This window comes from Tasmannia lanceolata, unplaced genomic scaffold (assembly GCF_043159265.1).
Source record: "Tasmannia lanceolata isolate RefF3 unplaced genomic scaffold, GAP_Taslan_0.1 ptg000008l, whole genome shotgun sequence".
Classification (NCBI taxonomy): domain Eukaryota; kingdom Viridiplantae; phylum Streptophyta; class Magnoliopsida; order Canellales; family Winteraceae; genus Tasmannia; species Tasmannia lanceolata.
The window spans coordinates 30,241,816-30,264,504 of record NW_027518685.1 but is presented as its reverse complement, the minus strand read 5'-3'; the positions used below and the strand labels follow the sequence as shown (position 1 = coordinate 30,264,504).

At 44.1% G+C, this 22,689-nt stretch overlaps 1 protein-coding gene and 1 pseudogene across 1 annotated transcript; one reads left to right on the top strand and one right to left on the bottom strand.

The window, feature by feature from the left end:
- The first annotated feature begins 1,414 nt into the window (after window positions 1-1,414).
- On the top strand, window positions 1,415-4,343 carry LOC143883557 (uncharacterized). The gene is made up of 2 exons (XM_077386896.1): window positions 1,415-1,530; window positions 3,525-4,343. Exons 1-2 carry the CDS (start codon window positions 1,446-1,448, stop codon window positions 4,208-4,210), a joined length of 771 nt encoding a protein of 256 aa, XP_077243011.1. The 5' UTR covers window positions 1,415-1,445; the 3' UTR covers window positions 4,211-4,343.
- Window positions 4,344-17,903: 13,560 nt separating this feature from the next.
- LOC143883556 (FACT complex subunit SPT16-like) lies at window positions 17,904-21,231 on the bottom strand (annotated as a pseudogene).
- Between the last annotated feature and the right edge of the window lie 1,458 nt (window positions 21,232-22,689).

Genomic DNA, 22,689 nt, shown 5'->3' with positions numbered 1-22,689 from the left:
CCTCTGATTTGTGGAGGGATGGCACAATACATAAATCTCTTCAGATCGGAGCATTGAGATCATCCAATGAAGATGATTTATGGAGCCCAACGTATCTAAATAAGGACCCAACAAAATGAATCATTGGGATGATCCAACGTGGGCCGCACATCACTTTTTCAAAAATATACGTGCGAGTATAGGGCTGCAACAGGGTCGGGTTTTTCAAAACCCTAGCCCAACCCTGGATCCCATTATCTCGGCCCTGACCCGGAGTCAGGGCCGGAAAACCTCAACCCATTATCTGCCCTACAGGGTATTGTGATGGCCCTACGCCGCCTTGATTGGCCCAGATTGGGCAGGGACGGCCCTAATTGACCCTAGTGCAAATACCTGTTAAGAGTGCCAAAAATAAAGCAGCCACTTATCAGAGGGAACAAAATGATCAATAAACAGAGAAAGGGAACAAAATAAGAGAATATGAATTCAACAACATGACGGTCAACAAAGACAATTAATAATAATAATCTAAAGAAACATCAATCCAAGATAATAGAAAACATTAGCAAAAGAAACATGCACAGATGGTTCAATTCTATAATAGAAAACTCTGGGTATGGCCGGGTCAGGGTACCCCAGGCATTAACCCAAAACCCGTCCGACCTGAGTCAAGGTCTAAAAAAATGAACCCAGACCCGCCTCAGGGTTAGAAAATCCAGCCCTGACCCTATTCGGGCTCAGGACGGGTCAGGGCTGACAGGGCCAAACTTGCACCCCTATGCGAGCACATGTATATGCACCATTTAATAACTCGTTACAAAGAGCCAAACAACCACATCTTTTAATTAGCTTTTTTCTTGCTAAAGAAAGGCAGAGATGTTGTATGGTGCATCCGTGTGAAGTTCAATATTTTTTGAAAAGTACAATGGGCCCACGTCAAAGGATGATCCAAATCGTTCATTCGTGGGGCCCTAACGTAAATAGGCCCATAGATCATCTCCATAGGATGATCCAAACCGTCCGATCTATAGAGCTTTCTATAACATGCAGTCCGTCTACAGATCGGAGGGTCTGGATCATCCTATGGAAATGATCTACAGTGTACAGCATATCTACGTTATGGCCAATAAATGAACGGTTTGGATCATCCTTTGAAGCAGGCCCCACTATACTATTTCAAAAAGTACGTGGCTTCTCGTGCACTCAACATGTGAGTAAGAAAGACAGGAAAGCCCAAAAGGGAGGGAGTAGAAATGAACAAGGAACCTCCCACTTTGTCCATGAAAGAGGTGAACACCTCAACAAGACTAAAGGATAACTCAAGCAACAAAACAGCTCTACCTTTTCCAATTTGAAAAGGAATAATTCCCTTTGCAAGAATACTCAGGGGAAGAAATCTCATACACCCTATCTTTGAGTATATAAACTCATTCAACTCCATTTATCTTCACAAGAGAGAGAGAGAGATGGCTAAATTGTTGGAAGAATTTCAACCATCATCCGATTGGATACGAGAGGACGGCTCAGATACTCTCTTGATTTATCTTCCTGGTAATTTCCCATACTTATTTTAGGGAAATGTTATCAGCAAAACCTTATTTTGATATTTGCACAAACCCAGCTGTCTTTTCTTCTTTAATCGGCTCTTGAGAGCCTTTTGGAAAATGCGATGACCTTTTGACAACTCTTTAAACACTAACATACAAGTTGGGTTAGCGAAAATACCAAAATATGGTTGTGCTGATATCATTTCCCTTCTTTTATGGGAAATGATTTCTGCACTCTAAGTGTGTTGATAAACACGCGCTCCACTTGTTTGTCGTGTAGTATTTAAAGGGTTTGAAGAGCTTTTTGAGAACCGTAATATCCTCTGACATCCCTTTAAATACTACGACAAATTAGTTGAGCGCGTGTTTATCGAAACGCAGAAATCATTTCCCTATTTTATTATTACAATCAGAGAAATATAATATTGTATAATGTTTGCACCTATTTTTGATATTGACAGCCTTTTATCTTAATTTAAACACGTTGCTAGCTTTCTTGAAATGGTATCATCAATGCAAAACGTGAATGTAAAGTCAATTCAAATTAGAGAGCGCATATGAGAATTGAATGCGGAGAAATAATTAGATAGTGCCCGAGCGTGAAGTCCTGTGCAGGAAGCACCACCCTTGATATTTGATCCAACAACAGCCCACTTTTAAAGATGCTGCTGTTGCATCAAATAACAAGGGTGGTACTTCTGTCGTATTGCCTACACTGGACTTGACTTAACGCCCAGGCACCATATAAAATCTCTGAATGAGAAGCTTGACTCTGTGCCACGCATATCCCTTGTTTTGATAATGGGCACTCTTTTATGTCAAGGGAGCCCACCAATGTAGAGTAATTGCTCAATCTCCTTAACAATCCAATTTCAAGCAATCGATCCTAGGGGTGCAACTTGGGCCGGACTCAACCTGAACCCAATGGATTCAACCTGATTTCAGGTCGGGTTGGGTTGGAATTTCCTCAAGTTGGATTGGGAAAAGCCAACCTGATTTAATTTTGGGTTAGGTTAGGGCCTTGGGCAACCCACCCAAACCTGACCCGTCCTCTAATTTGATTGAGATTTTCAAAATCTTAGGGTTGTATTTTTATGTATTTTGTTCTTTGTTTTTTCCTTAGGCCAACCCCACCCAAGCCGACCAGATTAGTAAAAAAAAAAACAGGGTAGACAAGTTGGGTTAGTGTTGAGAGAGTTAAGGGGTGGACTAAGTTAGGGTTGACCCTCCTCGACCTGAGGCTCAGATTTCGTTGGGTTAGGGTTGAGGGAATGCCACACGGGGTTGGGCTCAACCCAAACCGGCCCGAGTTGCACCCGTAATTGATCCGGTACTAGATCATGATAATGTCATATTGGTGTGTACACACTTTTTTTTAAAATTGACATTTCATTAATTTCAATTGATTTGGCCAGGGATAAGATGTCCCACGGCTTACATTTCATAAAAACGATCCGAAGACCTATTACAAGGTACTTTTAAGTGGGGGGATTAAACAATCATACTACTAGTGTAGATCCCCGCAGGACCCCTTCCTTAGCCAAAGCATCTGCCGCCTCATTTGCTGATCTCCTTCTGTGCTCTATCTTTGGCTTTAGTAAAACCATAAGGTCTAATATTTCTGCTATCAGCCCTTGAATCGTCTAGGGACCCTTAGATTTGTTTGATGCCCAGCTTACTACATTGCCTGAGTCGCCTTTCACTATCAAGTGGCTCAGGGCATGTTCTTGGGCCCCTCGAAGACCAAAAATAAGAGCTTTAACTTCGGCTTCATTCGCGTCGCATTCCCTTGCCGGTCCGAAATAAGACATGATTGTTGTTCCTTCGTACTGGTGAACACACATACTCTTGTGTGCTTTGATTCCAGAAAAATGTCTATTTTGCTTTCAATATTACCTAGAGGGAAATCATCTCCAATTATATCCTCTCATAGCACAACACATCCATGTTTATATTCTTAAGTAATAATTAATGGCTTCTTCTTCTTCTTTTTTGCAGGATTCAGAAGGGACCAATGTAAAGCTCAAATTGACAATTTGGGCAACCTATGGGTCAGTGGAGAGCGCCCGTTAGATGGTAACAATTGGAGCCGCTTTCGAAGTAATTTTCGCATCTCGAATAATTGTCACGTCAATGAGATCACGGCAAAGTTTGCAAATGGGACTCTCTCCATCACAATGCCGAAGAAAATACCTCAAGTCACTTCACTAACTCAACCCACACCAAACCAGAAATCTCCAACTCACGAAGCCCAAAAGGAGCCGAAATTCAAAGGAAAAGTCCTTGATCAAAAGGAGGGTACTACACAAAAGATATCCGGTAAGGCGAAGGATCAGAGTAATGGGTCTATAGAAGCTCGAGAAGTCTCGACAAACGGCTTGGCGAAGGAGAAGCAAGAAAAGAGTAGTGAATTTGTTGATGCCAGAAAAAAAGCAAGAGAGACAACAGAGCAAGTGGAGGGTGATGAGTTTGATCATGCCTGGAACACGGCAGAATGGAATAAGCACCTAGATAAATGGGCGAACCATCCAGATCCATACATACTAGAAGGTGATAATGATCATGGAAAATATGGGCCTAGACGATTGATTGTGAACGTATTGGCAGTGGCTATTGTGGTGGTGGTTGCACTAGGGATTTATGCAACAATTAAACTTAGGTATGGGGGGAGAGGAGAAAAATAGAACCCCTAGAAAGTGATTGTGAACGTATTTGTACTTGTTGACTTGTTATAAAATAAGCAATCACTAAGCACCTTGTACACAAATTGGTTAGCGAGTCATACTTTATTTGAGCAACCCAAATGCGGGCTTGATGTTACAGCCCGTTGATATCGCAATCAATCCTGTAACGATCTCGTTGTATGTCGTAGGAGAGGCTATTAGAGTCGCTCATTTGTTCTTCACGATCACAAATCCGAGAGCCTAAGAATGATGGCTCTAGAAAGAGAGAGAGAGAAACTTGAGGGAGAGAAAAAGAGATTGGACATCTCATGTTCTTATCTTCTTGTAGAGACTTTTAACTACTTATATAGTAATAGTAGTCTAGGATTCTATAACTCCCTTGGAGATTATGAGCTTTGGGGTCCCGCTTGCCAGGTGGCCGATGCACTTGGATCAGCCATTGAATGCGATGCTAATCATGGAGTATTTGAAGATCGGTGTATTTCTGTTATTTTCTTTCAAAAAAAAATTCTATAACTCCCTCTCAAGATAGGTGTCTAGGAATCCCACCCAAATCTAACTCTAATGCCTTATCAAGATAAGTCAAGATAATTCAGATCTCTCCTTATACTTAACTGGATTTATCCATTTAAGCTCTTGGGGCCCGCGAAAACTATGTGGGCGGATCTTTGGGTCGGTTAACCCAATCCATATCCCAACAACATGCAAGAAAACAATTGGACAGTGCAATACTCTGCTCAAAATAGACATCTAGTTTTCCTTATTTTTCAGCCACTTCGCATCATGTCCTGACTTATGCAGTTATGCCCTCTCTATCTCTCAACCTAACATTGTAGGGAAAAAAACAAGTTTGCCAAACATGGCCTTAATTTCCTCAACCTCTTTATAAGATTTTCTTTTATAAATGAGGAATATGACATGATGTGGTCACTTAGATCAAAATTGTTCTCGCTAAACCAAATCAATCTTGAACTTACTACTCATGGCAATCAGTGTTTTTAACTTAGAATCCAAAAAAAAAAGAACTTAATGCCTCCTTGAATAAAAATCCTACTTAGCAAGTAAAACACAAGCCATAATAAATATGCAACGATGAACAAGTATGCAACAATCATTTCTTCTCGCCAGCCTTAGTAGCATCTCCATCCCTGATCAATATATGAAACAGAGAGCAATAAGATCATTTTATTCTTGCCAGGCGTCCAACAATGCTTGATGAGGATTAAAAAATTGGCATGTATGAATGCATCTTTTCGAGTAGCCCCAAATTGATATAAAAATTGTCCCTAACATGCAAATCAAAAGTTCATCCAAGAACATAAAGAGTTGTTAAAGCTTGAAGAAATCTCTTGGCGGCAAAAATCCCGAGTCAAGTGGTTGTTGGAGGGGGATAAAAATACAGCCTTCTTCCATGCCATAGCCAGTGCTCGCAGACGAAGGAACCGAATTGAATCTTTAGAAGTGGAAGGGGTGGTTGTCTCTGACCGGGAGAGGATTATTGAGGAAACTATTGCATTCTACCGACCACTATACTCCGCTGACGGGCTTGTTCGCCCAATACCCCAAGACATTTGTTTTTCAAATTTGAGTCTGGAAGCTTCTGCTGGATTGGAAATCCCCTTTTCTGAGGAGGAAATCCGAATCGCACTGTTTTCTCTAGCCCAGGATAAAGCCCCTGGCCCTGACGGTTTCTGCTTGGCATTCTTTCAGACGTGTTGGGACACAGTCAAATCGGATCTTGTTCGTTTTTTTCTAGAATTTTTTTAGGGTGCTATTCTCGACAAGGGGACGGGGGCAACTTTTCTAGTCCTTATTCCCAAAGTCGATGGAGCATCCAAAGTATCCGACTTTCGCCCGATTAGCTTGGTGGGCAGCCTATACAAAGTGCTTGCGAAGGTGCTGGCGGACCGTATCAAAGTGGTTCTTCCATCTATTATTTCGGTAAATCAGAGTGCTTTTCTAGGCAATCGTCAAATTCTTGATTGTTCCTTAACAACAAATGAGGCCATTGACTATTACCGGAGGACAGGGGAAGGCGGCATCTTATGCAAGCTTGATATGGAGAAAGCGTATGACCGTGTGGATTGGGCGGCTGCTTCAGTTTGCGGACGACACCCTTCTGTTCTGTTCTCCGGTCCTCTCCCAGCTTCTCAACCTTAAAGCCATGCTTCGGTGTTATGAGATGGTCTCAGGTCAACGATCCAATTTTGGCAAATCTCGGCTGTACGCGATTAATGTATCTGAGAGCGATGCTTCCTCCTTCGCCGGAATTATGGGGTGCGGTCTAGATGTCTTTCCCGCTACCTATTTGGGTCTCCCTCTCGGGGTGGGCCGTCCGAGACACAACCTATGGGCTCCTATTATACAAAGGATTGAGCGTCGGTTGGCCACCTGGAAGCGCCGGTTGGTTTCCAAAGGAGGTAGATTGGTGCTTATAAAGGCAGTTCTCTCTAATATGCCGATTTATTTTCTATCCCTTTTTCATTGTCCCGCTTCTGTTGCTAAGCGCATAGAGCAAATTCAGAGACGATTTCTGTGGGGTGGTTCAGGGCCTTCCAAGGGGGTCTCCCTGCTTAAATGGCGTCTAGTCTGCTCGCCAATTAAAAATGGAGGTTTGGGTATCAGGAGAATCCAGCTCTTTAATCAGGCCCTTATGGGCAAGTGGTTGTGGAGATATGGAGAAGAACACTCCTCCTTGTGGGTTCGGGTCATTGCCAGTAAGTATGGTTCCTCTCATGGGAATTGGGACTCCGTTGATAATTTTAAAAACAAAGGGATCACGGTATGGAGGGACATATTGCGTTTGAAGTCCATATTTGCCCCTGGAGTTCGCTTCAGAGTCTATAGGGGGGATCGCATTCGGTTTTGGCAAGACCCTTGGTGTTCGTCTGATTCCCTCCGAGTTTTGTTTCCTACCTTATTTATTGTATCTTCTCAGAAAGAGGCTTGGGTATCGGAATGTTTCGCTCGGGTCCAAGGGCAAGTGGAGTGGGCTCCTAAGTTTCGAAGAGCCTTCTTTGTTCGGGAGTTAAGCGATTACAGCGCCCTCATCTCCTTATTGAACTCTTGCTTCATCAAGTCTTCGGGCGTAGATCGTCGAATTTGGATTTGGAATCCGTCGGGGATTTTCTCCGTTAAATCTTTTTATAACCATCTGATCCCCAATCTAGTGGAACATGCGTCCTCCGCGGTTTGGCGCCATGCGTGCCCTCCAAGAGTTGCTTTCTTTGGGTGGTCGGTTAGCTGGGGCCGAATTCAGACGATGGATTTCTTGCGGAAGAGAGGAATGTGGCTGGTGGATCACTGCCCCTTATGTCTATCCGCCGGGGAATCCATCGACCACCTCTTTATACATTGCAAGGTTGCTTCCTATATTTGGGGTCATCTCTTTACTAGATTTGGAGTCAGTTGGGTTCCTTCCAATTCTATGGCCGAATTTATTCTGAGTTGGGACTGGGCGCCGTGGAAGAGGAAAGGCAGAATTTTGTGGAAGATGTGTCTATTAGCCTCCTGGTGGTTCTTGTGGAAAGAACGGAATGCGCGTGTCTTCGAAGGGAAGGTCAGGTCCCCATATTGGATTTATATACAGGTGGTAGCAGCGGTCATCTCCTGGGCCCGTTCACTTCCTCTTTTTCGGTTTGTTTCTGCTTATGCCCTCTGGGAAGGGTGGCCAACCATATGTATGGAATCAGTTACCAAAGTGAAATCTCGACCCTCCTGGTCTCCCCCTCCGCCGGGGTCTCTGAAGCTCAATTTTGACGGTTCCTCTATCGGCAACCCAGAAGCGGCTGGAGTGGGGGGGGGGGGGGTTATGTCGGAATCACAAAGGGGAAGTCATTTGGGCCTATTCGGGGCCTCTTGGATTTGCCGACTCGACTGAGGCGGAGGTTAGAGCCGTTCACAGCGGGATTCTCTCCATGCCTTGCTTGGAGTGCGACAGACTGATAGTCGAAGGGGACTCCGTGAATGTTATTCGCTGGCTTTCGGGAGCCGCTTCTCCCCCTTGGCGACTTGTGCCTTTCTTTGAGGAGATAGAGGATAGAGCAAAAGGCTACTCCATGGTCTTTCAGCATATCCGGAGATCGGCCAATGGGGCAGCCGACTCCCTGGCTAAGAGCGGTGTTTCTCGGGCCGCTCTGGAGTGTTTTGACTACCTCCTCCCTTGAGTTATTGTCTTGCTATTTTCTTTTCTTTTATTTTCTTTTCTCATTGTTCCTACAGGACCATCTCGGTTCTGCTTATTCATCTAATATATACATATTCTGTTGCCCTCTTCAAAAAAAAAACATGCAAATCAAAAGTTATGGCCAAAATAGTTTTACACACATGTAATTGCCTCAATATCTCAAAAATTGTCCCTATAGCCTCCTCCTCGGTTGTTTCCTAAGGTCACATTCCTCCATATAAGCATATGATATTGCTCGTTCACACTGCGTCAAATATCATCACCAAATTATCCACGCTCGGACAATAATGTTTTGGGAAATTACATTTACACCCCCTCTAGTTTCTGCCACTTCTACCCCTATAGTTTAAAATGTGACAGCTACACCCCTGTAGTTTCAATTTGTGTAAGGTAGACCCCCTCAGTTGACGGTTCGTCCACAGATTGAAGGGTTAGGATGATCCGATGGAGCTGATTTTTTGGGCACACCCTATCTATGTCACTGCCGATCAAATGAACGCTTTGGATCATCCAAACAATGTGGGCCATCAAAGTTTTCGATCTGAACTTGCACCCCTCATCATAAACAATGAATATGTATGGAATAGAAAATTCAAAGCCAAAAAAGGAAATTCATAACATGTTATGGGGATATAATCCACATGCCCTTGAGATTTATAAGATAAAGGTACGCTCATTCCTTGGCTTGGTTAACTACTATAGGCGCTTCATCAAGAGCTACTTGACGAAGGCTGCTCCATTAACAGATCTCTTTGAGAAAGAACCGCCCTTGGGAGTGGATGGCCACATGCCAACGAGCCTTCAATGAGTTGAGAAAGGCTGTCATGGAGGAACCTGTCCTGGCTCTTCCTTACCACACCAAGCCTTATGAAGTACACACAGATGCGTCAGACTTTGCAATAGGAGGAGTTCTAATGCAGGATGGCCATCCCATTGCGTATGAGAGCCGAAAGCTCAACGACGCTGAACGGCAGTACACGGTGCAAGATAAGGAGATGACCGTTGTTGTACATTGCTTAAGAATGTGGCAACATTACTTACTGGCCTCCAAGTTCACGGTGAAGACGGACAATGTTGCCACAAGTTACTTTCAGTCCCAGAAGAAGCTAAGTCCCAAGAAAGCACTGTGGCAGGACTTCTTAGCAGAATTTGACTACACCCTGGAGTACAAGCTTGGGAAAGTGAACCTGGTAGCGGATGCTCTGAGTCGCAAGGCCGAGATTACTGCATTGAGTCGTCCCAATTGTCCACTACTAGATCGGGTTAAGGAAGGGTTGCAGCATGACCCAATGGCCAAGACTATCATCGAGTATGCGAAGGGAAGACACGACGTTTTTGGCTATAGGGTGATTTGCTCTACACGAAGGGGGACAAGCTCTATGTTCCTAAGTGGGGGAATCTTAGGCGGGACATTCTCAAAGAATGTCATGATACGAAGTGGTTTAGACATCTCGGATTGCACCAGACACTAGCCCTTGTTGATGACATATACTACTGGCCTCGGATGCATGATGATGTTGAGCCTATGTGAAGACTTGTCATGTGTGCCAACAAGACAAGGTGGAGCACCACACTCCAGCAGGCTTACTTGAATCATTGCCCATACCAAAGCGTCCATGGGAAAGCATCTCTATGGGCTTCATCACTAAACTGCCAAAGTCATAGGGTTGTAGCAGTATCATAGTAGTGGTTGACAGATTCTCCAAGTATGGTGTGTTCATACCGGCTCCAACAGAGTGCACAACGGAAAAAGTGGCTAGGCTATTCCTAAAGCACGTGGTGAAGTATTGGGAGTTCCTAAATCCATCATCAGTGACCGAGACTCACGCTTCACTGGCCGATTCTGGACGGAACTCTTCAAACTCATGGGAACGGATCTTAAATTCTCTACCAGCTATCACACCCAAAGTGATGGGCAAACCGAGGGGGTGAATGCATTGTTGGAGATGTATTTGAGGCACTATGTGAGAGAAAACAAACGGGATTGGGCCAAGTTGTTGGATGTTGCCCAGTTCTCCTATAACTTGAAGCAAAGCGAGTCAACAGGCCACAGTACGTTCGAGCTTGCAACTGGACAACAACCTCTAACGCCACAAGCGGTAGCTACGGGTTACGTGGGAAGGAGCCCAACTGCTTATAAAATGGCCAAGGGGTGGCATGAACAAACAAACATCGCATGGTCCTACTTAGAAAAGGCATCTAAGAAAATAAAGAAGTGGGTTGACAAGAAAAGGCGTGCGGTGGAATACCAAGTGGGTGACCATGCCTAAGTAAAGCTTTTAGCACACCAAAGGTCACAACAGAACCAACACAAGAGGTTGGCAAGGAGATACGAAGGTCCCTATGAGATAACTAAGCACATAAGCAAAGCCGCTTACCAACTCCAATTGCCGCCTGAGCTAAAGATTCACCCAGTCTTTCATGTTAGTCTTTTAAAACCATATCATGCCGACGGGGAAGATCCAAGCCAAGGTGAGTCTAGGAGATTCCCATCAGCCATAGTGACCTCATATGACAAAGATATAGACTACATCCTTGCTGGTCGGGAGGTACGAAGATCTGGCATTCCAGGATATAGAGAGCACTTCGTGAAGTGGAAGAACTTACCAGACAGCGAGGCAAGTTGGGAACATAAGAACGCACTACATCAGTTCAAGGACGCGATCAAGAGGTTCCAGGAAGAACGGGCAACGAGGGCGTCGCCAAATTAAGTGGGGGAGAATTGTCACAAGAAGAATTCAACAACTTCCAGACACCTTTAGAATTATGTAGATAATTCTAGAAGCTTCTAGACATCTTTAGTGTAGAAGATTCTAGAACATTATAGACTTCTCTAGAATCATGGAGAAGATTCTAGAATCCCCTTGATATCTCTAGAATTGTGTAGAAGATCTTAGAACTTTCTAGAACCTGGTAGAAGGGTAGAAAGCTCTCGAAGTAGAGGCATGTGAATATTCTCGAAGATGATTAGATATTCTGTAAAGAATGTACTTGGAATATCCATAGAATACTCTAGAAGAAGAAATGTGCAGAAATGGGTCTAGAAAGTTCATTTGTGAATCACCTCAGAAAGTTGTAAGCATCCTTCAACTAATAAAAGATCTCTTTTTGAACTCTCAGTGTGTTCTTTTACTCTTAGTATTGTACTAGTTGGGCAGAATGCTGACTTGTGCTAAGCATTGGGGTGCTAGGTGCAAGTGCCGCACAGTTTTTTAGCTAACGGAATTGCTAAGCTCGTGACATTGAGACAATTATCTCAGAAAAAATTTCGGTTTTACCAAAGATTGCTCAGAATTCAAGTTCGAATGGAAGTTAGTGGAGTACGGGCTAACAGTTTGGAGTTCAAATCTGATGATGAACCTGTTGATGGAGAGTCTGAAACAGGAGACGACCTTAGCGGTAATGTTTTTTTGGACAATTTGTGTTAGGTATTATCTTGACATGCTTCACTTTAATGCTCTTCTTCTCTCATGTAGGGCTTCCCAGAAGACCATAGTTGTTAGCACTCTGGATCCTAAAGCCGTTGAAGAGGCTCGCCAGAGATTGGCAGGGAAGATTGCTGCTCACAATGCTTCTCAAATTGTTGAGAGCTTAAATACATCTATTGTTCCCGACTCTGCAACTTTTTTTTTCCGGAGATAACTTCTTATCCTATGCCCGTATCTATCCCACCGGTTGTTTTGGGCCACTGCTTCTATAATCGCTTCCAAGCTTGTTCCCATCTCTAAGGCCATTATCCCGGTTGGTCCTGCAATTGCAGTCCCTGGTGTTCCTAGTTCCGGGATGGTGAAGAGGGTTGCCCTTCCAATCTTTTCTGATTCAGTGACGGCAAAAGTTGTCGTCATGGTCGCGGCAGGAAAAACCACGGCGAAGGGAGAAAGGTCTTCCAAGGCTGGCAGCGCTCCCTCGATAAGAGAGGTTTCTAGTAAAAAGATAAAGGCTGGGGGAATTGCCGACCTTCACAAGACAATTAAAGTTCTGCTAGGTGGCCCTCCTTCGAAAGTTGAAGGATGTGGGAAGACCAAACTTCTTTTGCTTAAGAAAGGGTTGGAGGAAGGGGAATTTCAAATGAAGGGGCCGGACTGGCAGGTTGGAGTTGACGACTCGGGCCTTCAAAATCCGCAGGTGGCTACAAAAATGGCCTTTATGGGGGTGCTTCCCCGAGATGAGACCGAGGTACGCCGTCTTTCTCCTATCCAATTAGTCATCTGGATAAGCAAGTGAGTCCCTCCCTTATTTATAATTTTTGCCTTGCAAATCTTTTGTCGTTTTCTAACTTCGTTGCTTTCTACAGACTGTTGATTACAGAATCGGGCTATCCACCATGATGCTGGAGTAGTGTGCAGAGAGTACCGTTTCCAAGGAGAGGGTGGCCTGTTTGGAGGAGAAAAATAAGGATCCGCAGAAGAGGGTTAAAGATGGGGAAGAACGTATTGAAGCTCTTGTTGCTGAGGTCCCGCTGCAAAAAAGGGTCACGACAAGTTGGAGGGAAAACTTTCCAATGCTTTGAAGGCAAATGACGTGGGTGGGGCACATGCGGTGGAAGCGTTCAAAGAGTCGGAAGAATTACAAATTCTCATCAATGCTTCCCAGGGCTACATGATTTGTCGGGAATAGGTATTGAAGATTAACTCGAAGTTCCCAGTGAAAGAGTTGGTCCTCCCGCCCGGTGCGAAGTTGGAGAATGAGGAGGAAGAAGAGAATGACAGGGGAAGGGAAAGACCCCAAATGAAACGGGAATGCATGGCTATCTTTCCTAATCCGATCTCCTTGTCATGATGATGTTAAATGGAATATTTTCTTTTTCGCTTTGTCGCACTATGTTATGCTTTCTTTAACAATTTTCATTCAGCATTTAACCTTGAATGGTCTGAGAAAACATTAGGAATAACCTTGTAGAAGGGGTCCCCTCTTTTAGGGGATTTTGATAGCGCGGAATTAAACTAAACCAAGGGTGGCTTCGGCCGAAGATTTAAAGGGTCAGAACGTTTCCTTTAAGGCCTCTTGAAGAAGGGAATCTTGTGATATGTTCTTAAGGGATGGGATTCGAGCCCTTTAATAGTCTAGATGTAGACTGTAACTTTAAGTGGGGATCCAGGTCCCTTTGATGTCATCCTCGGTATCTCTGACCGTATAAGGTGGGATTCGAGTTCCATTGATATCATGCCTCGGTACCCGACCGTGTAGGGTGGGATCCGAGGCCCTTTGATGTCGTTCTCGATATCTCCGACCTTAAAAGGTGGGATCCGAGTTCGGTTGATGTCGTGCCTCGGTACCCGGCCGTGTAAGGTGGGATCCGGGGCCCTGTGATGTCTTCCTCGGTATCTCTGACCACATAAGGTGGGATCCGGATTTCGTTGATGCCGTGCGGCGGTACCCGGGTACCCGACCGTGTAAGGTGGGATCCGGGGCCGGGGCCCTTTGATGTTGTCCTCGGTATCTCCCAGCATATAAAGTGGGATCTAGGTTCCGTTGATGCCGAGCCTCAATACCCGACCGTGTAAGGTGGGATCCAGGGCCCTTTGATGTCGTCCTCGCTATCTCCGACTGTATAAGCTGGGATCTGGGTTCCATTGATGTCGTGCCGCGGTACCCGACCATGTAAGGTGGGATCCGGGGCCCTTTGATGTCGTCATCACTATCTCCAACAGTATAAGGTGGGACCCGGGTTCTGTTGATGTCATTCCTCGGTACCCGACCGTGTAAGGTGGGATCCGGGTTATGTTGATATCGATATCGCAGACACAAGTTTGAAGATAAAAAGTTCCGTTTGTTTAATAACAGTGTTGCCTGATTACACCAAATGAGGATGGTTCCTTTACAAGGCAAACAAGACATAAAAACTGATTTTTGGTGTATATAGGAGTTGGTCTATTAATTGATAGTACTTTCTTAGGTTTCCCATATTCCAGGTGCAGGGAATGGGATTTCCATCAAGATCTTCTAATTGGTAGGTGCTTGGTCAAAGGATTCGAGTGACCAGATAGAGCCTTCCCATTTTGGAGCAAGCTATCCATAATTTATGGGGTCAAAGACTTCAGTGCGCCTAAGAAGGAGGTCCCCTACTCTTAATATTCTTTCCTTCATTTTAAAGTTATAGTACCGGGTGACCCTATGTCAGTACACGGCCGTTCGTATGCAGGCTTTTCCTCTTTTTTCTTCTACCAGATCTAGTTCATTCCTGAGTAGCTCGGGATTTTCCCGCTCATCATAATTCTCGACCCTGAAAGACAGTATGCCAATTTCCACCGGAATTACCGCCTCAACCCCAGAGGCCAAGCTAAAAGGCGACTCCCCCGTGGCTGCACATGGTGTAGTCCTATAAGCCCAGAGGACATTGGGTAATTCGTCCGCCCATGATTTACCGGCACCCTCAAGGCGTTTTTTGATGCCTTGGAGTAGAACTCGGTTGGTTACTGTTAAAGTATAAAAGATAAATAACGCCTTTCTCCAACAGCTTAAGCTTCTGGAGAAATTGGTAAGTTAACATGGTATCAAAGCCAAAGGTCTCGAGTTCAAACCTCCCGGATAGCAAAAATCCACATGCGATGGTCGGCCCAAAGTGGGACCACATGTGCCACGTGTTTGCCAAGTAGGGCACACGTGCGGGGGAGTGTTAAAGTATAAAAGATAAATAACGCCTTTCTCCAACAGCTTAAGCTTCTGGAGAAGTTGGTAAGTTAACAGTTACTTCTGCCTTGACGTTGGCTTGTGGATGTCCGACCAACGTGAAGGGTTGTTCAATGCTTATTTTTTCATAGAATTTTCTAAATATAGAGCTAGAATATTGCATACTGTTGTTTGTGACAAGTATTTTTGGGATGCCAAATCTGCATACTATATCATGGTAAAAGAACTTTTCCGTTGCTTTGGCGTCTGTCTTTGCTACGACCTTGGCCTCTGCCACTTAGTAAAGTAATCTACAGGATCATAGAGCATGGTGCGCTTCCTAAAGGCTAGGGGGAAAAGGACCTACGATATCCATTCCCCACTTAGCAAACAGGATGGGAAAAGATATCGGTGTGTAGAGGGTGGCCGATAAGCGGGGTATCGAAGCAAACTTTTGGCATTGTCCACATTTCTTGACAAATTCTTGTGCGTCCTGAAGAATGGTCGACCAGAAATGACCATGCCTTGGGATCTTATGGGCAAGGGCCTTGCCGCCCAAGTGATAACCGTAAATTCCTTCATGAACCTCCTCTAAAGCATAGTTGGTCAGCGGGGGAGCAAGGCATTTTACATGGCCATGAATATGAGTGCTTGTAGAGATTCTTGCCGTCGTAGACATATTGAGCAGCTTGTGCAGATAACCTTTGTGCCTCTTTCCTGTCTTCACGTAACGTCCCATCCTTGAGGAATCGGATGATAGGATCCTTCCAACTTGGCCTAACCTACAATTCCATAATTTTTTGCTTGTCTATACTTGGGTGTTGAACAATTTCTGTGAAAACTGCCTAAGATGGTAGTGTCGGACGAGGCCATTTTGGTCAATACATCAGCCATGGCAGTCCTCGATATTTGGTTTACCTCTACCTCTTCCTCTTTGCAGGCTGAGAGCTTACTCTGCACTTTATCCAAATATCTCAACATTCGGGGGTCTCTTGCCTCGTAGAGGCCATTGATCTGGCCTACAACAAGTTGTGAATCACTATGAACTTTTAGTCGGTTTGCCCCTAGCTCTGAAGCAACGGCAAGGCCAGCGGGAAGTGCTTCATATTCTGCCTCGATTTTGGAGGCATCAAACCCCAACCGTAAGGCATATTCCACAAGAAACATATCAGAACCAGTCAAAACAAGGCCCGCTCCGCTTCCTTCTTTGCTGGCGGAGCCATCCACATACAGCGCTTGGGCGTGTATCCTTTCTAACTGTTCTGACATTTGGGGAGTCTCCTGCCCCCCAATCAAAGGATATGAATAGACAGGATTCATTTCAGATTACAGTACAAAGAAAATCCGATCCCTTTTCATTTCTAAATTGAGAGTTCAGAATTTCATATTTCGGGTCTTCGATTGGAACAGTACACTCAACAACAAAATCTGCCAGCACTTGGGTTTAATAGCTGGGCATGGCTTGATCTGGATGTCAAACTCCCCCCAATTCTACCGCCCAATTGATCATCCTGCAAGAAGTGTCCGATCGCTGAAATTTTTTCCTGAGAGGTTGGTCTGTGAGTACTACTATCACATGAGATTGAAAATATGGGCGTAGTTTTCGAGCGGCCACTACCACGGCAACGGCGAACTTCTCTATCTTTTGATATCTTTTTTCTGCATCATGAAGGACTCTGCTCACATAATAGATTGGTCGCTCAAGTTTATCTTCCAGACGAATAAAAAAAACACTCACTGCTACTGGGCTTATGGCCAAATATAAATAGAGCTCTGCTCCGAAAGTCGGTTTCGTAAGTATAGGCGGTGATAGGAAATAATCTTTGAGCTGCTCAAAGGCTTCCTGGAATTTAGTTGTCCATTGAAAATTCTTCATATTCCTGAGTACTTTGAAGAAAGGGAGACATCTTTAGGCTGACCTGGACATAAACCTGTTGAGGGCCGCAATTCGGCCTGTAAGTCGTTGAACTTCAGTTATGATCGTTGGCGTGGCCATGTCGAGCACAGCCTAATTTTCTTCTGGATTGGCCTCAATTCCCTGATGACTGGCCATGAAGCCGAGGAATTTTCCGAGCCAACTCCAAAAACTCACTTAGTGGGGTTCAACGTCATATGATATTGTCGCAAGACTGTGAAGACTTCCTTAAGGTCGGTAATGTGTTGGTCAGCCTTTAGGCTTTTAATGAGCATATCATCCACATAAACTTCCATATTCTGGCCGATCTGCTCTTAAAATAATTTGTTAACTAGCCTTTGATAAGTGGCGCTGGCATTTTTTACCCCAAAAAGCATCACTCGATAGCTGAAGAGTCCTTGGGGATGTCCTGCTCATACATTTGGACTTGGTTGTAATCGGAGAACGCATCCATAAAGCTAACCAACCCGTGGCCTGACGTGGCGTCAATCAGCGAATCCATCAACCCCGGTGTCTATTAGACTAGGACATATTTTCTTCACAGGCGAAGAAACTTGGCTGTAAACAGAATTTCACCTTCACTCACAACTCTGGGTTTTGGTTATGGATTGGTCCTTAACTGACTTTCGGTCAGGATTAAGAAGGGCAAAAAGTCATGTCTGAGTTATTTGAAAGGCATTTTTGTCAAAAACAAGTTAGGCATCAAATGTATGTCAACATATGTATTCAGGGACTTGCTAGAAATATTTTTGAAAAGTTAAACTTCTTTTAGACAACAGAGCAACCAATTTTCTCTTTTATTATAAAAAGATGTTGATAAGACCCAACAACGGGGACAGGAAGAACTTTAATCAATAGAACAAAGAAGAGGAGATAAAAGAGACCATCATCGCTGATTCCAACAAAACCATAAACATAACAGAAGAAATACTAATTGCTGAATCAACTAAAGTTGATAATTGATAACTAAAACCCTACTCCCACGTATGTTCGATCCAGAAAAACCCACAAACATAATAGAAGAAATACTACAAATCAGATAATGAGAACTAGGGCAGAAGCTTCTAGTAAAAGTATGCTCAACTAAGATTACTTGCTGAAATAACCCACAAAAGAAAATTTTACCTCATCTTTGGCTTCTTTGAAGGGGGAAATCTAGAATCCCTCCTGTCAGGCACGCTAGACTTGTTGAAAGCTTTCAGCTTCCTCCTTGTCCTCTCCTCTTCACTATCTGACTCGTCACCATTCTCCCTGTCCGCATTGCTTGCCTCCCTTTCCAACTCTTCCCATGTTTTTCCTCTCTCCTCCTCCGAATCCTCGAGGAGGAGGAGAGCCTCGTCACCATTCTCCCTGTCGTCATCTGACTCCTCTGAGACGGACTCGGACTGGGCGTCAGAGGGTTCATACCCTTGGTCGGATTCCTCCTCCATGTTCTCCGAGTCCGAATCGCTTGCCTCCATGTTCAAGAACTCCCACCCCCCATCTTCAATGAACTTCTCAGGATCATCAGTAATTGTTTTCAAGATGGGTCTCCAGTTCAAGTTCAGCCTGCTCTCATAATACTTGAGGCTAGTTGTGTCGAGCCACTCTTTGATGCCATCGAGAGATGTGGACGGAATTGAATCTATGCGGAGGACATCCCTTTTGAAGTCTTTGAAGACAATAGTCATGTCAAAATTCTTCTGCCCAAGACCCACTCTTTCCAGATTAACAATCTCAACCTCGCTCAGGGTGATCACTAAGAATGGCATTTCCACCAATTCAACCAAGCACCTAGATGTTTGAACAATGAAAGCAGATGCTTTGTAAGGGACTCCATGAAAGCCAAGCTCCCTAGGAGGCTGATCGAATTGAAGATGAAACCCTCTGAATTGTTGTTGGTCCCAGAGGTCATTAACCCTACCAACAAAATTCCAGAAGTCCATGTTTATCTTGTTCTTGTGATCTCTCTCCCGTTGTTCTTCCTCAATCTCATCGGGATCATAAGCCGATCTCTTGCTGCCTCCTAATGCCTGCACAACGTCCATCACCTCAACGTAAAACTGGACATCTTTGGTCTTCTTGTTGCCTACCATGATATGATTGTGAAGGTGGAAATGGACAAGGGTGATCATCTCCTTCTCTGCTGGCTGAAAGAAGGCGTGCTTGACGTTCCCGTACATTATATCGACGCACTCATTTTGCCTCGAGGTAGAATATCGGAACCCATTAGTGTGAGCTTCTAGAGTACCTGTAAGCTTTCTTCCTCACCCGCCAAATGGAGGACGGATCCACAACTGTGTCAACCTTATCGGCTTAAACTTTGAGCCAGCAAGTTGAAGTTTCTCCTGAGTAATTAAAGTGGCTCTCTCAGCTCTCTCAGACTCTCTTGATGCAACTGCTGCCTGAGGGTTTTGATCAGCTGCACCACTTCGCTGCTGTGCCTTGGGTCCTTGGAGTGGAAGGAAACCTCCTTCAGATAAATAGACCCTTGGAATTTCAGAGAGTTGGCATCATGAGGATTGAATGCGGTCCCTGCTACATTGAAAATTATACGTATATAGCAATTTCGATTACTGTCCTGCTGGCCGGTGACACTCTTGATAGTGACAATGTGGAAAGGCACCATGCTTCTGTAAATTGGCAAAAATACAGCTTCATTCTTTTTGTCAATCTATCATCAACTCCCTAGGCTGAGGAATATCACTCACGTTCTTGTAAGCGATCAGATCACTTGAAGCTTTTACAGAACCACGACCATCCCCAGCTGCAGAACCGCCACCGGCCAGCCTCCGTGCAGTTTCTTCATTCTTCTGCCGCGCAAGCTCTGCTTGGTGCTGTCTCCGAAGCTCCTCCTTAGACATCTCATGGTTGTCTGACCTCAGAGTTGCTTTAGACAAGAACATTTCAATACCATTAGTCTCGGCTTTGACCTTCGGACGCTCTTCCTCATCCTCATTGAATGAGTATGCAACATCCTGCTTTAGAGCTGATCGAAGTCACGACTTCAGCAACTTTGTCATTGACAATAACTGTGTCTGCCAACAACAGTGAGAATTTCTCGGTCTTTGGATTGTTGGTTGAGGCTTGCAAGTTTTGGAAGCCAAGCACCACATTAAAAACCATCACCGCCTTCAACACCCAATCATTCCTGGCATTCAAGCTCAATCCAGACTCACGGAACTCCAATCCAATTCCTGTTCCTGCTGACTTTATCAGATGAGGCACAAATTCAGGACCATCCCTTTCGACCGCTGAAACTGGTGCTTGATAAAACAGCACTGACCTTATTCCCTGTCTTCAATGCAGAGATTGCTGCCCCATGCGCCGTGAGAAGAACCTCATACGCCTTACTCTGCACTGCATTGGCATCGATCAGAAATGTCCTGGCAACATTTGAGCAGTAGCTTTTGTAATGAGATACAATAGCACAAATGATCACACTTGTCGAGCCATAATAAAGATATTTGTCGTTACTTGATGCACTTGGCTTGAGATCAAACTCGCCACCACTCTGAAATATTGGAGGGTAACAGATATCGATGTTCTCTGTTTTCAGTTTGACCTTGACCTTGGCTGGATCATGTATGGCTTTCTCTGTCTCATCCATCAGCGAAGAATGGGAGACCTTCTTTTCCTCATCAATAATCTTCTCAAGCTTTGGGACAACAAAATGCTTCATCACAGAGGAAGTTAAGAACGCCGTCTTCTTCACATTCGTAAGCTCAGTGCTGTCTTGGCGGCAAACAGTTCAGAAAAGCCATTTGTTATATCACTGCGCTGAAAGTTTGAACCCTTCAGCTTCTCCGACCATGTTTCCAAAAGCTTCCCCTCAGGAGCCTCTTTCACAATGTATCCAACAACAGGGACATCGTTACTGTCAGATTTTGATTGAGCACAAACAGCCTGGAATATCTCTTCCATCAAGGCAGTCCCATCATCACTCCTAGCCTTGACATGTATCAAAATGTCGGCACCAACTGCATCCTTGGCAGATTTTTTCAGGGTTTCAAGCAGAGAAGCCTTCTTCTGGCTACACAAGAAGTGGATATGTTTGTTCATGAAAACCATAATTGTCTCTGGGAACTCATAGCCAAGCAACCAAATGTTCAAAGCTGAAGACTTCAGATACCGCAGATCATCTGAAGCTGGAGGCGTTGAAATTGCAAGCGCATCAGCGTTACCCCAGATATCAGTTTTGTGATCCTTCCAATGAGAATAAAACCCTTTCAATCGTTTTTCAAAATTCTCGAGATTGATTGTATAAGAGTTGGTTGATCCAGCTGCTTTTCCTTCTGAAGGTTTTGCATTTCCATTTCTATGTTCCGCCATAGGAAATGTGTCGAAAGAAGAAATCTGTAACAAAAAAGATAGAAAAACTCAGAGACAACCATAAACTGCAGGAAATTTATTTTTATTTAATTCTTCCTTCATTTTTCATATATTTCTCGCACACAATGAATTTGATCTGCATAATTTGGGTTGGAGTTTCTTCAGACTTCAAAAAGAATGGAACTTTTATTACTCAAAACACCTTGTCATTAGCTCCTCTTCTAAATGGGGATAGTTGATAGAGCCATCCAAAATCCCTATCACTAACAAAATTACCTTAATTAACCTTGATAAATTGCGGGGAAAAAACACAGGTTTTTCCATACATTATTCAAAACTTCAAGATTCAAATCCCCTAATAAAGAGAACGTGTTGATAGTCCAAAATCAGATCAAGATCGAAGAAATACATCAGCATGAAGAGAAAGATGAATGTAGAAAACTATATACACATGCCCTGGTGGTTTGAGGAAAAAGATGCCAAGAGGTGTAGGGTTCGAGATTGGTCGAGAGTGAGAACAAAGAAAACTATATATACATGCCGGGTCACCTCTCACTGGTGATTAAAGTGAGACAAAGCACCTATCTAGCTAGAGAACAGAAGGAAAGCAAAGTGCATTCAAGTTGATACCTCAGGTGAGAGCAGGACGAGGAGGCTGTGAGAGGGTGTTTTCTGTTTCTTTCTTTTTTGAAGGAGAGGAAGGGGGGGGGGGGGGGGGGGGGGGGGGGGGGGGGGGTGGTTGTGTAGTTTGTATCTCGCATAACTACCAATATGTGGAAGGGAAAGAGACGGCATAGCATAAAAACAATGTGGGAAAAATACAGGTTCATGTTAGATAAAACCAGTCCACACATGCAAATGAAGCAACTCAAAGTAAAATCGTCCATGGGGCTGGGTAGTCCCAGAACTGCAAAAGCATCACCACTGAATCCTCTGCTAGGTTATGCATATTTATCAGCTATATCAATGCTCTTAAAGTCAAACTGTTCCAATATTCCAGATGATATCACATTCAACTAATCAATTAATGCAAGAATAATAATAATAATAACAACAATAATAGTAGTAGTCGTAGTAGTAATAGATGTCATTAAAAACCCAAGAAAGACATCGAAGTTAAAGATTCATCCCAGATGATGCATACAAATAAAAGCACAGTCAAATACCCAACATAATCAATCACAATGGCCAACTCACTACCGTGACCAATATCATTTCAGTATCAAAAACAGCATATCAGGAACAAGAGAAACAAAACAATTAATATTTGTTGGGATCATCGCATTTCGCATGAGAGATGAGTGACGCCTATACTAGTTTGATTGGTATTGTCGTTCCCTTAAGAGTTTCCACAAGGGAGTTTTGTATGCTGTGAAAAACCATGGGAACTCTTGTCACTTCATAGTTGGAATAGGGAGAGAGGGGGTGGGGGGCTACTCTATATCAGGTATTGTTATA